General features: G+C 36.6%; 1 protein-coding gene and 2 long non-coding RNA genes across 3 annotated transcripts in view; 2 read left to right on the plus strand and 1 right to left on the minus strand.

Moving 5' to 3' along the window:
* LOC137719534 (LEAF RUST 10 DISEASE-RESISTANCE LOCUS RECEPTOR-LIKE PROTEIN KINASE-like 2.1) lies at positions 1-5,563 on the plus strand. The gene is made up of 6 exons (XM_068458575.1): positions 1-929; positions 2,754-2,801; positions 3,587-3,619; positions 3,706-3,750; positions 3,867-3,896; positions 4,076-5,563. Exons 1-6 carry the CDS (start codon positions 137-139, stop codon positions 5,194-5,196), a joined length of 2,070 nt encoding a protein of 689 aa, XP_068314676.1. The 5' UTR covers positions 1-136; the 3' UTR covers positions 5,197-5,563.
* Positions 1-19,397, plus strand: part of LOC137719535 (uncharacterized) — a 47,001-nt gene extending 27,604 nt beyond the window's left edge. The window contains exons 7-8 of the long non-coding RNA XR_011066404.1: positions 18,807-18,936; positions 19,084-19,397. This is a non-coding gene — a long non-coding RNA (uncharacterized lncRNA). The remainder of the gene's footprint in view (positions 1-18,806; positions 18,937-19,083) is intronic.
* LOC137719536 (uncharacterized) lies at positions 6,291-7,445 on the minus strand. Its single transcript, XR_011066405.1, has 2 exons — positions 7,224-7,445; positions 6,291-6,540 (listed from the first exon to the last, which is right to left on the minus strand). It is a non-coding gene; the product is annotated as an uncharacterized lncRNA (long non-coding RNA).
* Positions 19,398-19,880: the final 483 nt, after the last annotated feature.

The following is a 19,880-nucleotide window of genomic DNA, read 5'->3' on the forward strand; positions in this document are numbered from 1 at the left end:
GGAACTTCACGGAAGGTGCTTCCTTTAACCCCATTCCTATATTATAATATGAGTATGTATACAACCGTCTAAACTACTACTTTTTGTCTACTAGTAAACAACTCTCTCTCTCTCTCTCTCTCTTTCTCTTCTACCCATGGAAAAAAGTGGAAGCAGATCCTTCACCTTGTCTTGGTGGCCTTTCGTTCTAGCCTTTCTTGTTCTTTGCTTTTGCAGTGAAACTTGTAACGCTAAGGATGATAGTAAGTCTTCATGTACCTCCTCCTGCGGCCTTATTTACATAACTTCTCCTTTTCGACTAAACGATGATCCGAAGAAATGTGGCGACAGAAGGTACACTCTTTCCTGTGAGAACAACAATACAACAGTTCTAGAACCACTTGGTTCTGGCAAATACTACGTACAGGCAATCAACTACAAGAACAAAACAATCCGACTTCTAGATCCTGGCCTTGACAACAACAATTGCTCTTCCATGCCTCGAAATTTTCCGCACTATTATTTTCCAGTTCCATATGGTTCACCGCTTTCAACGTCAACGTCAGTATTTTACTTGATGTGTAGAAACCCAGTGAATTCTTCTCTGTACGTGGATACTGCTCCATGCTTGAATAATAGTGCCACTTCTTTGATCCAACCTAAATCTTATAGTTATGTCATGGTTGGCCGCCCAGGCTATTTGGATATGGAAGATTGGAATGAGGGTTGCAGTGTCGAGCGGATGGCTTGGATGCTCTTGGACTACTCTAAGGGGTACTACAATGCCTCTTATAGTTATGAATATATACACAGTGCACTCATGTATGGCTTTGAGCTTCGACTGTATTGGCCTGATGAACTACGTTCACCCTGCAATGGCACGTATTCCTTTTTGATGCACTTGGACTACAATGCCTCTCATTCTAAATGTTTTCCACGCACCATCCCAGGTGCGTAATTCTCAAATGAAGTACTAACTTATAATTACTTTGTTCTCAAGCAAGCTTATTTGATGGATGGCTTGTAGGTCTATTTTACATTGTATTTGAATGATTTAATTGTCTATCTTTTAGTTCTTTCTTTAAATGCCAGTCATACTAGTATTTTTTGAAAAATCATATTCTTCTATTTTCTTTACTACAACTGAATGTGTTTATGGTTTTGGATTTTTCTAATTTTTTTTTATCTATGAACGATGTACTAAAATATAAACAGTTTGAATCGTTGTATACAAAATGAGCAGCACCAGTCGTTCCTCAACGGAAGAGGAATATATATTCTTTCTTTGCGAAACCTCCTGCTAAGCCATTCATTCTGCTTGAAAAATATATCAACAATATTCATATCATGTCAACAGTATATAGATACATACAGACATTATTATGGATATCATATCGTAACAATATTATTGATATCGTAACAATATTATCTTAATAATACAATATTTATGAGGTTATCTGAACTATATAAAGAGATAAACATTTCATCCTATTAAGACTATTTATATTGTGGTTGTTGTCTATATTTCTATTACCGCTAAACACTTTTAATTGTTTTTCTTAGGGTAAATACATTTTCCCACCTCAAGTTTGGGATCGATTTCAATTCCTTACAACATCTTTAAAACATACTTTTTTTATATCAATATAATACCTATTTTCTATCCATTGATTCACTTGACGTGGTTGCTAAATTTATGTGGCAAAAAAAATATTTTTTTATTCATGTAAAAATAATTAATTAAAAAAGTTATTAATTAAAAATAATAATAATAAATAATAAATAAAAAAATAAAAAAAACCCAGAAGCCATCTTCTTCTCCGTCCCCCTTCCCTGCAACCCAAACCCCCCATACCCCCACCCCACCCCACCCAAAACCCCAAAAAAACCCAGCTATTCAACCCAAAGCCCCAAAATCAAAAGGGGGAATTAAATTCTCAAGACGAAAGAAAAGCACTTCACACAGATCCAATCAGAGCAAAACCCAGATTCAATCACACACAGAAACCCTCAAATTAAAACCCAGATGCAAAATCCACAAATTTAACTGAAAACCGCAGCTTAGGAGCTAGAAGATTACCTTACCATCCACGATGTGGCAGCAGTCCTTGCCATCATTGTGAGTGGAGACCTCAGTCAAAGCAAAGGGAATTCTAGAGAGAGAAAGAAGAGAAGTGGACTTAGAAGGAGAAAGCAGCTACAAGACCCGATCCGTCTTCTTCTCCTTGTCTCCGTGGGGGCACCTCTGTGTCTTCTGCAACTCTCGCTTCCAAAAAACCCAGCTGGGTTTTCGAGTGGGGGTGGGGTGGGGGGTTTGGGTTGCAGGGAGGGGGGTCGGGGAAGAAGATGGGTTATGTTGTTTTTTTTTTTAAATTTTAAATTAATAACTTTTAAATTATTTATTTTTAAATGAATAAAAAAAATTTGTCACGTGACATAAATTTGGCAGCCACGTGACACAAATGTGACAACCACATCAGTTTTTAAAGGATCAATAGATAAAAAATATAACAGATTTACCATATTGAAATAAAATAGTACTTGAGGTATGAAAGTGAAATATTTTAAAGACATTGTAAAGAATTGATATCGATTTAAAAGTAAGATGGTAAAGTATAATTTACCATTTTTCTTATATAATGGCCATTTCCCAAAACTATATCCCTTTATTTCTTATGTATGCTAATGCTGTACAGGTATCAACAAATGGCAGCAGCTTGAATTTTATTTTCTAACGGTTGTTATGCTAATGTTGTTTTATTCTTTTACTGTAGGTTTCTTTCAATATGTATGGGCTCAAATCCGTAAGTGGTCCCTCTCCAAAACAAAAATGAAGAAAATAAATCTCTCCTTTTTGTTTCTCTTTAAAATTCAATATTTACGATTTTAGAGTATACACAAGCTTCTAACTTCTGTAGTTAGATTTCAACGTGTATCCTCTTCCAACAAATTATAAGTAAGAGTAAATTATGTTACATAACAAACTCGTACCTCATTTTTTTAATATTGCAACATCATATATTAACTTATAAATTCATTGCAATATTAGACTTCCTTATTTTTATCATTTATTTGTCAATTAAATGATGACCTTAGCCACTCCCTCAACCTAATTGAATTGAGAAATTAAATAGTAAGAAATTAAGGTTTTTCAGTAGTCTTGCACCCTAGCGTGCAGGTGTGCGAAGGTTTATGAAATTCTTAATTTATTAATATTTAATTAATTTTTCAATTTAGTTGGGCGAAAGAGGGGGTCTCGCGTCTGATACGTGAGCAGTTAATAGACAAATTGATGGATAAGAAGACAGAGGTCTGACGTTGTAATAGATACGTAAGTTAATGTATGATATTGTAATGTTCAAAAAAATGAAGTAAAAATTTGTTGTGTGGCCCAAGATTGAGGTTGTGAATAATTACCCTATAAGTAAACATGGCAGGCAATAAACTAAATAATCTTTGAAATTTGGTATTCAGTTGTTGGTTATATACCAAAAGCGTAATTGTAGGACTCGCTGAAAATGTATGTTTCAAAACTTGATGATGTAACACTAACGAAGACTCGTTGTGGTATTGCTAATGTTGTGTATTTTTTTCACTTCTGTCACTGTAGGTTATACTCTGAGTGGAACTGCGGATCTTGGTAAGGACTGTCTCTTCAAATGCTAGCTTCTGTCTATGCAGTCTAGTGTTTTGCCGGTGCTGAATTTTGTTTGGTATTTATTGCAGGATACCTTCCTCGATGGTTTCCATTCCATTACATCCATTCCATCGGTAAGACAGAGCTTGTATTTCTTGCATATATGTAGTCAAGTCTTTGATTTTTATTCACTTTTCAAACTAATAGCCGTTGATATAATTGGCTTTTACTCTTTGCTATTTTGTTGCAGCGCTTGGATGGGAAATACTGATGGGCATCGGTAAGAAAAGCTTGAATTATTAGTTGTATATGTGCGTGTGTAGATTCCAACTTGTCATGAATGAAACAAAGTAAAATGTAATTTAGAAACAAAAGAAGTTGAAGAAAGTTGAAAGTAGTGTGGATCTAACATATAAGTTTCTTATCTTATGATTCTTTTGGTGATATATATTTTTGCAGCCTTATTTTTTACAGCAAGACTACTGTTTGGCATTCCAATTGCGGCTGTATTTTTAGTCTATAAATGGCGAAGAAGACATTTGTCAATGTATAATACAATAGAAGACTTTCTCCAGCGCGATAAGAATTTCGTGCCTATAAGGTACTCTTACTCGGACATCAAGAAGATGACTCGCAGGTTTAAGGATAAGTTGGGCGAAGGCGGCTATGGCTCGGTATTTAAAGGAAAGTTACGCAGCGGCCGTTTTGTAGCAATTAAAGTTCTGGGCAAGTCCAAAGCTAATGGCCAAGATTTCATTAGTGAAATAGCTACCATTGGAAGGATTCACCATGCCAATGTGGTGCGACTCATTGGTTATTGTGTTGAGGGATCAAAGCGTGCTCTAGTTTATGAGTTCATGGCTAATGGGTCTCTTGATAAATACATTTATTCCAAAGAAGGAAGTGTGCCTTTAACTATCGACAAAATGTATGAGATTTCTCTTGGAGTGGCTCAAGGGATTGAGTATCTACATCAAGGTTGCGCGATGCAAATTCTCCATTTCGATATCAAGCCTCATAATATTCTTCTTGATGAGAACTTCAAAGCAAAGGTTTCTGACTTTGGGCTAGCAAAGTTGTATCCCGTTGATAATAGCATTGTCACGTTGACGGCAGCGAGGGGTACAATGGGATATATTGCTCCTGAATTGTTCTACAAAAATATTGGAGGCGTCTCACACAAGGCCGATGTCTATAGTTTCGGAATGTTGTTGATGGAAATGGCAAGCAGAAGGAAGAATTTGAATACAACGGTAGAGCATTCAAGCCAAATCTACTTCCCACTGTGGGTATACGATCAGTATAATGTGGGAAATGACTTGGAGATGGACAATGTAACAGAGGAGGAAAAGAATGTAATCAGAAAGATGGTTATAATCGCCTTGTGGTGCATTCAAATGAAGCCAACTGATCGCCCTTCGATGCACAAAGTCATTGAGATGCTTGGAGGAGATGTTGAATGTCTGCAAATGCCCCCCAGGCCTTCTCTATGCCCACAAGAGACTCCTGTGGCTGTGGGTGACATTCAAGACCCAATATGTTCAAACGTAGAGATAACATGTTCTTTGGCAGCTAGGTGATGATCAAGTTCTTAGTTATAAAAGTGAAATAATGTATCATAAATTCTTACTTTAAAAACAGATTTAATTGGTGAAGAACTATTATTCGAGGTTTATATTGAAGAAACTGGTCCTCTATAGTAGACTGACTAGCTTATCAAGCAGTCAAAGGTTTTCTTATTTTTGTTCTTCTCATCTACCCTTTTGCACGGATTCCCATGGCCTACCTTTCACGAGCTTAATGAGCTTCTTCATCAGTCTTGTCCATCTATTTTTTGGCTTCGCCCCAGTAGACAAGGCATTGATGTCTTGATGAAGAAGAATATGATATTTGGACTTCACCCCAAACCTCTTATGATATACATTGTAATTGAACCCAGTTTGATCAATATGAAACAAAATGAACTAATTATGGAGTCACATTTGGACAAAATTTGGTGCTTGATATGAAGGTCACCTATCCATGTGGTATACACACACAAATCCCCCTTATACTTTTTTAAACCATAATAGAAGTGTCATGTGTCACAAGTCAAACACAAGAATATCTATCAATTAGAAAGTGAGACTTCTGTCTTAATTGTGTGGAAATTTCATTATTCCAACTGTGAACCTGCAACTCTTGTTCCTTCAAAAGACTTAAAAAGTCATATAATTTTTTATTATTCTAAAGTCTCGCGTCATTGAATTCCCCACCATTTAAAAATGATATATTAATTGCATTGAACAACATTATCGATCATACAATGCCAATACAATCAATCGTCCCCATCTCTAATTGAAAATTAGTCAAATTGCACGAATCATTCATGCGGTGCAATCAATTGTCCCCATCTCTAATTGAAAATTAGTCAAATTACACGAATCATTCATATGGTGCGGGTCATATGTCTGTGTCACCCGTGCACACGAGTAACATTGACATATAACCCACTTCGTGCACTAATGATTTGTGCAATTTAGCCTCCATCAACATTTGCAACCACACAGACAACCATCGTTGTTGAGCTGATCTGGAATCACTTACAAGTGGGGTGTTGTTTGTATCCTTTCTCGTCACTTTTAGTAACTTGTAGCTAAAAACAAGGCTCATGACATGAGTATGCATTTGTGAAATTTGGAATGGAAATATCTTATAAATTACCATCATCGGTTACAAGCTTGTAACCATAGTTTTATCAGTTAATACACCAAACCTGTAGAATGCTAGAAAACTTTTTTTTATTATTCCTATATGTAGATTTGCACACACACACGAGTCGAAGTTTTTATTAATCTCTCTCCGAAGCAGCAAGCCCCTCGTCCGTCCCCTGAAACCGGTGTGCTGTCTATTTGAGTTGATCTAAACATCAGGAGCGGCTTCTCCTCCTGCGTTTTCAAGTGTATTAAATTTAGATGTTGGATCAGGCCAACAGAAAAAACAAAGCATGTGAGACATATCTTCTCATAATAGCAAGCGTATTGTACAGATCATAGCAGCAGGCATATGATATAGATTATATACATGGTAATCAATCCGAAAACAAAATGCAGCGACAATTGATAGACGCGTAGGACAACAGAATATGCTTGAATTTTTTTTCCATGTCTTGAGTGTAAGAAATTCAGTAAATGTGAGTGTAGGGTCAGTTTGAATCAGCTTTGATTGATAAGAAATGTGTAAACAAAGAGCTTCTACCAATGTTGATCCTATGGCTAGAAGAAGTTACATGCACAAGCATACATGAATCTAAGAATATACATTCGCCACTCTACATTATTTCATTAATTGGATTTCACCTTCTCGTATAAGCTCCAGTTTTAGAGAGAAGGCTTGAATTAGAGCTTATCCGAGATGCCTGATTTTGGCTTATGCAGGGGTCTTATTCAAAGGGTGCAACCAAGCAACACAACATAATATGAGAAGAAAAAAAACTTCTGAGCGTACAAGAGGACGTGCCAAAGAGTGCATTGTATTGCTCATTTTTCTTGCTATAAAATGAAATATATGCGAGTTTGTGCAAACGTGTGCTCATGCTTGAGTGTGTAGCAATGCACGAAAAGAGAACCATGCATTCTCTTGACAAATCGTTCGAACTCCGTTAAATTATGCCTCTCAATGAGAACTGGGCTTAATCTGAGATAGGTAAATGCTGATAAATGCCTGCCATCTGGATCGTTCCAGGGCTTAGCATTTTCTAATATCTTGTTGTAGCCTTCTCTGTCAAAGCAAGTAAGAGCATTCTCACTAGCAACTGGAATGTTTGCATCCCATGCAGCATTCAGCACCTGAAAAAATTTGAAATCCAAAAACATTATCAAAAAGAAAACAAAAAGGCTACACAGATAATATTTTGGTACATAATCCAAGGGAAACTGACATTTCACATGTAACAACAGACTGCCCCTCTTGATCCAGTGTTACTTGCCCATGTTAGTTAGAAAAATTTTAAAGTATTTGTTTGACAGATGGAGAAGAATGAATTTGAGCAGATCCATTATTCACAAAATAGCAACTGACTCGGACACTAAATGTGGCCACCTTCCCAAGAATAAGAAACAGTTCTGTAATCTTACCGTTTTCATAGAATGTGATTACTAGCAGAAATTATTAATTCTACCCCATTATATATAAAAAAAGAGGATTTCATTGATAATTTGATCAGTTGAAATGGATGTAATGCTTTCTTTAGAATGGCTTATTCACCTTGATTCTTCAAAAGGGATCAGTGGAAGTTGTAATATTAGAATGGATGTAATGATTTGATCAACTGAAATTTATGCCAGCAATTTTATTAAAGAAGGACGGGCTATTTGAGAAGTATCTTTGTTGGAGATATGGTAACATTATCTTGACGTCGAACCATACATCTACTAGGACATCAACTTAAAACAGTTGCAGTGTCTCGAGTGTGCATGCAGGCTCAAATGCAAACCCAGACCAAGGTAAGCCATTTGTTGCCATGACTCTTTCCCCTGCAGCTCTAGTTGCAGCAGAGCCCTTTAACAATCAATAATGAGCCCAAAAGTTGGATATTCCTCTCTAAATATGTGCTTCTGCACAAGGGTACTGTGGACACCCAACTATAAAGATAAATACTTAGTTGTTCATAACCGTTCTCGGGTGCCCAGAGACAATTCCTGAGTGTCCATTGAATCAGCTTTTCGTAAGGAAAACAGCTAGACACAGTCAGACTCATTCACAATTTGATAGATGTCCCCCACCTTAAGCCATTTGTCGCCCCAACATACCAGGGCATAGCGAGTTGGCTATAATAATATGCTTCCCCTTGAAGTTGCACCCAAAGTTAGAATCCCTTTCTATAGTTTAGATTAGATTAGCATATTGCTCGAATCAGAAAAGCTAGATGTAGCCCCAAACTCAAGCATCATGATGGACATGAAGAGCATGATTCTGCTCTAAGCACTTGTCCAATAAATATTGATCTTTTTGAGCATAACATCCCACCATTTGAGTGCCTTGCTTTTAAAGGGTTTAACTTCATCCCATTGAGTGATTTAATTATCACTTTTGAAATTTGTGGTTTTGATAAAATTACTTTACACTAGGATTTCAATCCGTTGTTGAACAAAAAAATAAAAAAAGTAGTTTTGTGGAAAGCAAATTTGGTGGTGCCTCAAAAAGTGTCATTTTATTAATTATAGTATCTAGTGAAATTATTGTATAGCGACCATATCCAATAGGGACCCTAAATGAGGTTTCATAACCCTATAGTCCCTAAATATAGGGACAAAGAGTTTTTTATGGGCCAGAAAAGAGGTCCTCAAATTATTCCAATATGTAAGGACTCTTCGGATATCTCAAAGAAATTATCAAATGCGAGGATCGTATGTAGAAACTCATCGAATATCTAAAAGAAATTATCAAATGTGAAGACCGTATAAGGACTAAAAGAGTGAGCCCCAAGGGTGATTTTGAGTGGGAAGCAAACCTAACCCACTTGATAATGCTTCACATCAGCTTATCTCACCACCAAATTGATGCAGTCAGTATTGGGCCTCACACCACACTTGTAACATCTTTGAGGTCTGGGTTAGGTTCACCTGGCATTTTAGACCCAATTCGTTAACCTATCCAACTCACTTGTTAAAATTAACATTTAAGTGAATGTTTAAAGGGTTGGGTCGTCAATGAATAAACCCGTTAATCACTTGTTTTTTTTGAGCATCTCCAAATGAGATGTCAAATTTTGAACATAAAATTTAAATTTGACAGCGTATGTGGCATTTTGACATCTTTTAAAGTTTTTATTGTCCACCCAATATGTCAAATTACATTATTATTTTATTATATTATAAAATAAATCATTAAATTAATAAAAACTTAATTGCAACATTAATTGCAAAAGGGGACCGTTTCCCTTATATATTAATCAGGGCGTGTTAAAAAGAAAAGAGGAGTCAACAATAACATTAAGGATGCTACTTCGCTGCTGAACATTTCAACAGGAGGTCCTGCTTACACCCAATCCCCGGGTGGACACGTAAAATTTGGACACGTGTCCACCCGGGGATTGGGTGTAAGCAAGACCTCCTGCTGAAATGTTCAGCAGCGAAGTCTTATTCTAACATTAATTGCAATGATGATTAAACTAATAAAAAATTAATAAAAAACATTAATAATTAATTTTGAAGCTGCTGTCAAATTTGACAGCAACTCTCTTATTGCCAATCCTGTCATCACCACATAGGATTTGACATTTCGGTTGGAGAATATTAGTGTGGTCTTTTTTTATTGTTATAGTTTATGTGGACATTTTTACGTTTCATTTGAAGATGCTCTTACAAGTCATTTTGGTCTACCCGCAAAACCCGTCAATCGAGATTGGTTGTGTAATTTCAGTAACAAAAACAACGATAGGCGCGGAGCAAAGGCCGTTGATGAAATATGTGGTCTACGAAGCGTTTAGGATTGAGTCGCCGGTGCCGTTGCAGTACGGAAAGGCAAAGACGGATATCCTGATCAACAGCCACAACGGGGCGTTTAAGGTTAAAGAAGGGGAGTTGTTGTCCTGATTTTCGAGAGAGCCGATGAGTTTGTTCCTGATCGGTTTGTAGGCCAGGACGGGAGAACCTGTTGAAGTACGTGCTGTTGTCGAACGGTCCGGAAACGGAGAGTCCGACAGTCAGGAACAAGTAGTGTGCTGGTAAGGGCCTTGTCGTGTTGGTTTCAAGGCTTTTGGTGCTGCCATTGCTATGACGTCACCGAAAAGAGCTAGCTTCTGAGTTATTTGTTTTTTATTTTTATTTTAGGGGACTTGTAGATTTTTTTTTTGTAAGTGGATAATTGGTATACATTGCAGTGCAAATTTTTTTTTTGTTTAAAAAAATTGTTAACGGGTGAAATGGATGATCTATTAGTATAACGGATTGAGTTGGGTGATCTATTAGCTTAATGAATTGGGTTTGAGTGATCCGTCAATTTAACGGTTTGATTGAAACCGATGCAAACTTAATAAAAACAACCCGTTTACAGGTTTAGGGTTTGGACCTTGTACTGTTATTTGTAATAATTTTTTTTTTTTTTTTTTAATTTTAATTTGTAAGACTTGGTACTTCTTCAATGAAAATGTTTTCTTTGGCATTACTAGCATATGAGCATACACAAAGTGTGTGAATAAATTTTTTATTTTTGTTTTTGAAATAGAAGGAAAGAGGAAGAGAAAGCAGAGAAAACAGCGTGTTCGTTTTATTGGTCATGCAAGTAGAGTTACTAGGTTCAGATACTCTAAGATACCTTGAACTACCAATTTTGTTTCTTCAATTCTTCCTATCATGAACTAGAAGATAAAATGTAAAGATCGTATTCTAACTGGAAATCTAACACCAAACAAAATTTCGTACGAAGCTGCGTTTAGTAATTTATTTTAACAGGTCAGATAAAGAAGGCCAAATTTCGATATCGGTATGAACATGAAAGCAACTCTTATCAAATCTCTACTTAGAATTTCCCATTACTGTCATAATAAGAACCTAACCTATGAATAACACACAATTGTGGTTTGAAGTACTTGTGCTTAAAAGCAGAATCCCCCTTTTTCTTTGAATCTAATGATTCCTACATTTGGTCAGTCCACATTTGGAGCGAGAGCAGCAGTGGAACAAAATCATTGAGAAGGCTAAATATATATACAACAAAACTTATTAGATATTTCTCCATTAATTAAACAAAAATAGAACCTCACTGTCATTCCATCGTCTTTATAGCCGATATTCTCTAGGATAACATATATAGCAGTCAAATCCCTTCTTAAGCAGGCTCACCAAGTAGTGAAAGAGAAGACCAGGAGGTACCGTGTGGGATACCCATCGAAACAAAAGAAGGAACCTGCAGAGGTAAGCAAAAAGAAATAAAGGAAGTCCAGGATACAGCTACCAGCATCATGTTAAGCATCTATATATGATTAAACTACTACGACGGTGTAGATCTGAGTGCTTCTAATTGGCACCCAACAGGTACGGTATCACTGAAAACCCTTGTAGTTAACTACCCTCAATTTTGGGGCATGAGAGATTGATATTTTATGAAGTATCATTCACCATGAAAGGCACTAGACAAAAGTGTAGCTCTCTCAAGTCCTCACTAATAACAAATTAGAGTCACGTCCCTTTCCCAAGTTTTCAAATATTTTTGCTTGGTACAAGGTTCAATATTAATACAAATAATGAACCGGTCGATAGTTAGATACGAGCTTACACAAATAGCTCAGATTGAACCCAGTGAAAAGAAGATAACACATGAATATATTGCTTACAAGACTGCCCCAAAATATAGATGTGTGAATATTTTAAACAGTCAAACTATGCTCCCCGGGTGAAGTTGGGAATATTATGCTTAATTAGAGAAACAGAGGAGAGAACTAACCTAAGTTTCTTTCGGAAGAGGAGTCAAAGGAGCACCTAATGATTTTGGATTTGGTCGCTCTCAGGGTTTAGATTGTAAACATCGTGAAGCCAAGTGTGCCAACTCAGTACCATCATCATTAGAAAGCTGTCCTTCCAAGCAAGAATCTGTCAGCATCTGAAGATTTCTGTCTCGAATCAGGTCTAGGGCCTGATACATAATGGTCAACCACCAGATGAATAAATTTACTTGTGTTTACATATCATAAGAAGGATAAATTCTCTGTCCATTCCAAGGGCCGAAAGGGCAGCACCCTGAAGATAAGATACAATGTGCCAAACAGGGAAAACTACTTGTGCTTGCATTGCATCGTTGAGAGCTTCCTGAGGCTTGTCACTCATGAGATAAGACAAACAACGCCGGGCAAAAATTGTTGGAGAAATCATTGTTTCAACATCAATGAACTGCAAGCGAAATAAAAATGTAAGCGATGATAACAAATACAGATAAAACAGCAATCAAGGATTTACTAAGTTTTTTTCCGGTTTTGTTCTTTTTATTGGTCATGCAAGTAGAGTTACTAGGTTCAGTTACTCTAAGGTACATTAAATTACCAATTCACTCTTTTAAAATTAATAAAATTGTAAAATTAGGAACGGGTTGTCACAGCATTGCCAAGATCTTGAAAGCAAATCTCGATAGGCCAAAACAAGGGTACCTAAGGTATCGTTTGGTATGCAGACGGGACGGGACGGAACGGAATGGGACGGGACGGGACGGGACAGGACGGAACGGAACAGAGCAGGAGCAAAGATGCCCTCGGATGGAAACAAGGAGGAAGAAGAAGGAGACGGAGAGGTTATAATTTTGTGTTCCACGGATGTGGAACAAGTCGTTCCAGGGGGGTGAGGTGGAACGAAAATTCACCCAAAACTCGTCCCGTGGAACACCTCGTTCCACCCGTTTTAGGCGCACCAAACGTGGGACGGAACGCCTTGTCTCACTCTGTTCCGTTCCGTCCCACGTACCAAACGGTACCTAAAGGATGATTATTGCCAACAACTTGCAACACCAAATGAACTATGACTGTAGAGTCTAATTCCACCAATAATTTATAATTAAAATGCAATGATGATGGCGTTTGAAAAAAAAATTGGTTTGTGCGAAATTACATTATGTTCATGATTTTATTTTGTGGTGGAAGACCAATTTGTTCATTTGTTCATTTGATAATTTACTACCTTGAAATTTCTTGGTTTTCAACATTTGGTATATGAAATTTTTTTTCCCAGGGTCATACCTTAAGTCTTAATTTTGGGACAGTCTCATACATTTGTTAAGTTTTCCGTCAGAACCTTCAATAACTGATGACCTTACTTTGAAGTTTTTTGGTTTTTCAATATTTCATACATTAAGTTTTTTTTTTTCATCCCAGTCTAGCACATAAAGTGATAATTCTTAGATAGTTTCATACATCCGGTAAGCTTTCTAATAAAATAGCAGTTAACTTGTGAAATGATGTCCATGTGGACAATGACTATGCACCATGTGTCAATCTATGGCCCACGTGCATATTAAAAAATTAAAAATTAAAAACACCAAGTTCCTGGCGAGTTTAAAACTCAACCTGGGCAAACTCGGCCTTGCCGCCCGCAACATGTTGACGCAAAGATCGAAGCCGGGTGTCGAATTTGAAACAACAACACTAGGAGAGTCGCCTTCAATACGGAGGTAACTCGCTAGGAACTCCATAATTTCAACCCTTCATTTTATTTTAAATTTTAAAAATTTAAATATCCATGTGGGGCCTAAATTAACACGTGACGCCCAGTCATCGTCCATGTTGGCGCCATGTCACAGGTTAACTACTGTTTTAACATAAAGCTTAATGAATGTATGAAACTATCCAAGAATCATCACTTTAGGTACCAGATTGAGAAGAAAAAAACTAATGTATGAAATATTAAAAATCAAAAACTTCAAGGTAGTAAATTTAAATTTATCCTAGTTTTTATTTATTCTTAATTTTCTTAATTTTCAATTTTTTTATGTCCACATGGCACCTAATCATTGTCCACGTGGGCACCACATCATCGGTTAACGGAGTTTCTAACGGAAAACTTAAAGGATGTATGAGACTATACCAAAATTAAGACTTGAGGTGTGACTCTGGGATGAAAGAAACTTTGTGTACCAAATGTTAAAAACCACGAATTTCAAGATAGTAAACTGAGATTAACCCAAGATATTATATATAGTGAAAATACGATACTTATGAGATCCAAACTTAACCAAAACTAGCCTAACATGCTAGAGAAGATGAATTCTTACCTTCTTAAGTCTTAAATCCAGCTAATATCTTCTCGATCACACAGAAGAAAATTCCACTCATTGGCAGAGCTCGGGCGTCTTGAGTTCTACTAGTCTTTTCCTCAAACCAATGGCATGGCTCGACTCCAAGGCTTGCAAGGAGTTCAAAAAAAACCTCTACTAGCTCGATTTGTGAGAGATGAAGTTCGTAGAGAGATTAGACGTACAGATTGTATGGACGAGGAAGACTCGAGAGAGGGAGAGAGAGAAGTCTATACGTGTGTGTGCGCATGTGTGTGTCCGGATTGGGTATCCATATAAAATCCTTAAGCCCTAATTGGGCTACCAATTGTAGGCTAAGATTCATCCAAAACAATCCCAAGCTTCAATTGGGTTCAAAGAAGTAGGAAATGAAAATAATTAGTCCATTTTCTTAGCCCAATAATACATTCACAACCCAATGCTCAAGGGTAAAATAATCATTCCACGCTATCGAGGATAAAATATATTATATTTTGGGACGGGTTGTCACAACTACGGTCTAGCAATATTCATTTTCACTTGTAAGTGAGAAGTTTTAGGTTTGATTATCGCCAAAGGCGAATTTGAACCATATTATTGTTAGTTCATTGTGAGACTTAGCCCACTCCCTCACCCCTTAGTGTAGATAATATCGTTTGTTCAAATAAAACAGAAAAAACACCGTTGCATGGTACACTATATCACTAATGTATGCATTGTTGAAACCTTAAAAGAAGGCCGAATCCTCATTTATTCCATTACCAAAAATAAGGTAAGATGCATATATTCCAGTACTAAAAATGATAAAACAATTATCAAAAAATTATACCAATGATTGTATCAAGCTAAGCTTACATTACATGGATAACCAAACAAAACAACCGGGCAAAAGCCTTATTCAAACATAAGGCACCGACCTCAAATAATTATAACGCAAAAACTAAATTCTAATAATTATATGCAATGGGAAATTAACATAGAATCCATTTCATACCGTTTATTAGTTAAGCAATTGGCTCCTGCCAAAATCCATTTCATCTTAGGCACTGGGCAATAAAAAACAATAACAAATCCTTAGGTTAATTGCATATGTACAGAGTGTAATGTATTAGTTAGTAAGGGTTTGTTAAGTATCATAATACTCGTTTAAATGAGTTTATAATTCGGTTGAGTTTCGTTTAGTTCGGTTTCCGAACTTTTGAAACTGAAACTAAGCCAATATAATCTAGTTCGGTTTATTTCAGTTTTGGTTCGGTGTTCAGTTCTATTTTTTTTCGGTTTCAATTTTTCGAACCAATCTCTATTGGGTTGGATTGATGTTTTGCTCGTCCATGTCAACCCAAACCCAATCCAATTTCTACTCAAATTGCTCATACACATATTACTGGTCGCACTTCGTATTATATAAGCTAGATACAAGTTTGGAATGGCTATACTTGAAGTTTGTTGTTTGCTTTTTATTTGAACAATGTGCAATAGTATTGCTTTTTGTTAAAATATTAATATTATCTTGTCATTTAATTTCAACTTTGCATGGTTGAAACTTTAAAATGCGTATTTGCTATTTGGTTTATTATTTTCTATAGATTATGATGTGTAAAATTGAATTTTAAATAGCTCTGCGTTATTTGGTTCAAAATTTGAGATCTATTTTATAAAATAATAGGGTTAAAAATATTGAATATGATAAAAGGATAATACTTGGGTGACTGTTCAGTACCTCATCAAACCAAACATTCTCCTTCTCCCTCATCGAACCTGACGCACCCACAACCCCTCTCTTCTCCGGTGATCCCAATCCCTAATTCCTGCGACCCACCAATCCCTTTCTTCTACAGCGACTGCGATCGTCGTCCTCCGTTATGGACGATGGCGATGATTGCGACCTATCATCATCAATTCGGACAGTCCCTCTCACCATTTGATCGATGATGTTTGTGCCTTGTGGTGACGAGCAAGATCCTGAAGCCACAATTTCTGCCATTAATTAATTTGGATCTCCATAGTGGTAACAATCAGTGCGTGAAGAAGAACAGAGCATGAATCTCTTTTTTATAAAAGTAAATCGTATGAGTTCGGTTAGATGGGTGATAGCTTTTTGTGAAAGAATTTGCAATGGTTTTGCTGGTCTGGAACTGTCAGTACCCAAGTACTATCCTTGATAAATTTAGGCAAGCCCGAATTCACTTGAGTAAGCCCGAACCCAATTTAAACCCGAAACCGAATAAACAACAACAATGGAAGAAGAGGCAAAGCCAGCCGTGTCCACAGCCACCCAAGTCCTCCCATCCCCTCTGAGCTCCGCCGAAGTTCTCCCTGTATAGCCTCCGCCGTTTTCTCTTCCTTCCAAGACCAAGAAGAGACCTCTTGAAAATGATGCCCTTTTCTCCAACTCATCCACTCTCTAAAAGGTTCGCGCCGTCCTCATTTTCTCGAGGTACAGTTAAAAACCCATCTCCCAAGTTTTGCATCTTTATGTGAATTTCTTGTGAATTTTGAAGATTTTTGTGATCTGGGACCGGGTTTTCTTTCTATTCAATTGTGAATTTGGGTTTGTTTGGATTCACAATTTGAATGTCTTTAACATTTCTATATATTTCATTTTCTATAAAAAAAGATTAGATAAATGTATAATCTTTGTAATTCCGCCGCCTTGTACTTGCATTTTAGGCGGCCTTAGTAACTATGCCTTGAAAAAAAAATTGTCTAAATAATGAATTTGATGGAAATGTCTGTTAGTAATGATTGAGATGGTTAATGTTTTCGGTTGCAAAATTCTAATATTTGAACTATTAAGTGAAGAATGAAGGCAAGTGATTTATGTTCTCCAGTGAATTCAGGTGTTTCTATTTTGTATTAAGTGAAGCTGGCCAAATTAGTCTTTATTAATGTGTTAAGTGATCGTTACGTAATCTGTATGCCATGGGTAGAATTTAGAAGTTGATTTGGTCCTTTTGAGACTGCAGGGGATAGGCCTATGGGAGTTAACTTGGTTTGTAGATTGTTCATCTATCAACGTTGTCATTGTAATCATTCTCAATCAATTTCTTTAAATCCTGCTGTTGTGCGCTGCTTCGTTTGTTTGCTACATTAAATGAAGTATGGATGGAGTAACTTTTTGTTTTTTGTCATCTTGAAGGTTCTCCGGACCCCTGACTTTTGAACGTGCAAATCATCCGAAGAAATTCAAGATTGTCAGCTCATCAGGATTTTGTTTTCATCTTTTCACACAATGGCATATATTTATCCCTTGAGTTTAATATGATAAAGCTGAGCTGATTTGTTAATCTTAAAATAGTGGTTTATTAATATGGTACTTATGATTACATCCGACCTTCATTCACGTGCTAACTTGGTTTATTAATCTATCGTGTGAATAATTATATTGAGTTTCACTCGTGAAACTCAGTTTGTGATAGTTTTATTGTTGGCCACCCAATCCTAGAATATTGTTAGTAGCATTCAGATGGCCTTCTGCTTCCTTTACGAGGAGATATCTGTCTCACTCATCTTCTTATGTTGACGCATGGTTCTGTCCGGAGTTTCTTGAGCTCCATGTATGCCTTCACTCCATAGGGAAGAATTGCAGATACATGGAAAAAACAAACAAGAAAAAGTTATAGTCATAAGTGCAAGAAATATAAAGCCAAAAGAAGCACCAACATTTCCACCATACAACCCCAGGTCTTAAGGTGCTGATTATTGATCTTACTTTAAGAAATAAGAGAAGGCTACAAATCATTACTCCTGTCCTTGCCATACCAGCTTTACAATGAACCACCACAACATTTTCGACGCCCTCCTGTAACCATGAATGAGCACTTCGACAAAAGGATTCTATGAGTTTGATTGGGGGGCAATTATGATCATCAAATGGGAAACTTGCAACCTTGAAACATTCAGAGAAGCCAAATATAGAAGAAGCTCTTATTCAACATGACTGAAAAACAGAATTACAGCAACGAAAAGTTAAACGTTTTAATCTATTTGACTATACTTTCAACTTTCTTCCTTCTCAATATATTAACACATACAAGATGGCCCTCATTATGTCATCACATCATTCACATAAATGTCTTATGATTTCATCAACGGCCATTTTGTTATTTAATCAAAGATGTTAAAGTGAAGAACTTTAATAGCTCCATCAATGATATAGAATTCTTTTCTTATTATTTTTTTTTTTGCATATAAAAATGTTCCAAGCACTTCACCTAGCAACAATATCATGCCTTATTTTTCAATTTACTTATAAGGTTTCACATTTTTGTAAATATCAAGAACAAAAACCTGGGACAGCCTCACAATTTGGTGCACTGACTAGGTAATTGACAGTTGGGTATGGGTATGGGTAGTTAAAAACTATGAGACATGAAATTATTGTCAAATGCAAGGACAGAAGGTCATGTATTTGCAAAGTTATCAGCTTTTGACTATCCTCTGTTTTACATCTCAGTGACGACACAAAAGCTCCATAGAAAAGGTATCAGCTTTTGACTCAAATTTCGACGGTGCCCTATCATCTCTCCCAAAATCAAAGCAACCCCAAGCAATTCCGAAATCATTTTTCTGTGTCCCAAAATACAGTATGTAATATCTTCATCTCAAATTTATTCATCTCACAAACGTTGATATCAAGTTCATAGTTTTTCATTGTTCGAAATTCCACACTACTCAATATTTAATAACACTTTTATTTTCCTCTATTTACCTTGTTATTTGTGATGTTGCAGCAAAGGAAATATCAGACGCGACTCTTACTCCAAAGGCTCCAACCAGAAATGTATCAGATTCCCCAATCATTTCTGAAACCATATATATGGCTGCAAAACAGATTATGTATACCCTTTCATTGTTCTGTACTTTTTGAATTATTCACGACCTATTAAACATGATCTCTTTATCCCATTCGCTTTAAACTCAAATAGTTCACTAGATTTCTTTATCATAGTATCTTTCGACCATCTTTTGTATGTAAGTAGGACAATTTCGTAAATCTATTTTATGTAAATATTATATACATATGCATCAAGCATTCTCTTTTGTATGTAAATAGGATTATCTACTAAATCTTTTGCACGTAAAATAGTATGTACATACCGATCAAGTATTTTTGTATGTACATAGTGCTATACACAAAATTTCATACAATTTTCAATCCTGCAGCATCGCGCGGACCTCTCTTACTAGTATGGTACTATTATCTGGACATGGGACTAGGACATCAACTTAAAACAGTTGCAGTGTGTCAAGTGTGCATGCAGGCCCAAATGCAAACCCAGACCAAGGTAAGCCATCTTCCCAAACCCAGGCCCCTCCCAAATTCCTTGTTTCGATTCGAAGGAGGATGAGAAACCGGCCAGTCCAGCGGCAGAATTGATGACAAAAAGCAGCGGCAGAATTGATGACAAAAAGCAGGGTCAACCAACGGGATTGGGGATTGTGGGTTAGGGTTCTTTTTGGGGATTGGGTGAGAGAGATTTTTGGAGAAAGGTGCAAATGATGACTAAGTTGGAGGAAATAACTCATT

This window comes from Pyrus communis, chromosome 16 (assembly GCF_963583255.1).
Source record: "Pyrus communis chromosome 16, drPyrComm1.1, whole genome shotgun sequence".
In the NCBI taxonomy this organism is placed as follows: domain Eukaryota; kingdom Viridiplantae; phylum Streptophyta; class Magnoliopsida; order Rosales; family Rosaceae; genus Pyrus; species Pyrus communis.

Bases quoted from the DNA above. Each gene is read 5' to 3' on its own strand.
- LOC137719534 (XM_068458575.1), top strand. From the start codon at position 137: ATGGAAAAAAGTGGAAGCAGATCCTTCACCTTGTCTTGGTGGCCTTTC. The intron at 930-2,753 runs GTGCGTAATTCT...CTTTTACTGTAG, and splicing joins TTTTCCACGCACCATCCCAG to GTTTCTTTCAATATGTATGG. The intron at 2,802-3,586 runs AAACAAAAATGA...CTTCTGTCACTG, and splicing joins CCGTAAGTGGTCCCTCTCCA to TAGGTTATACTCTGAGTGGA.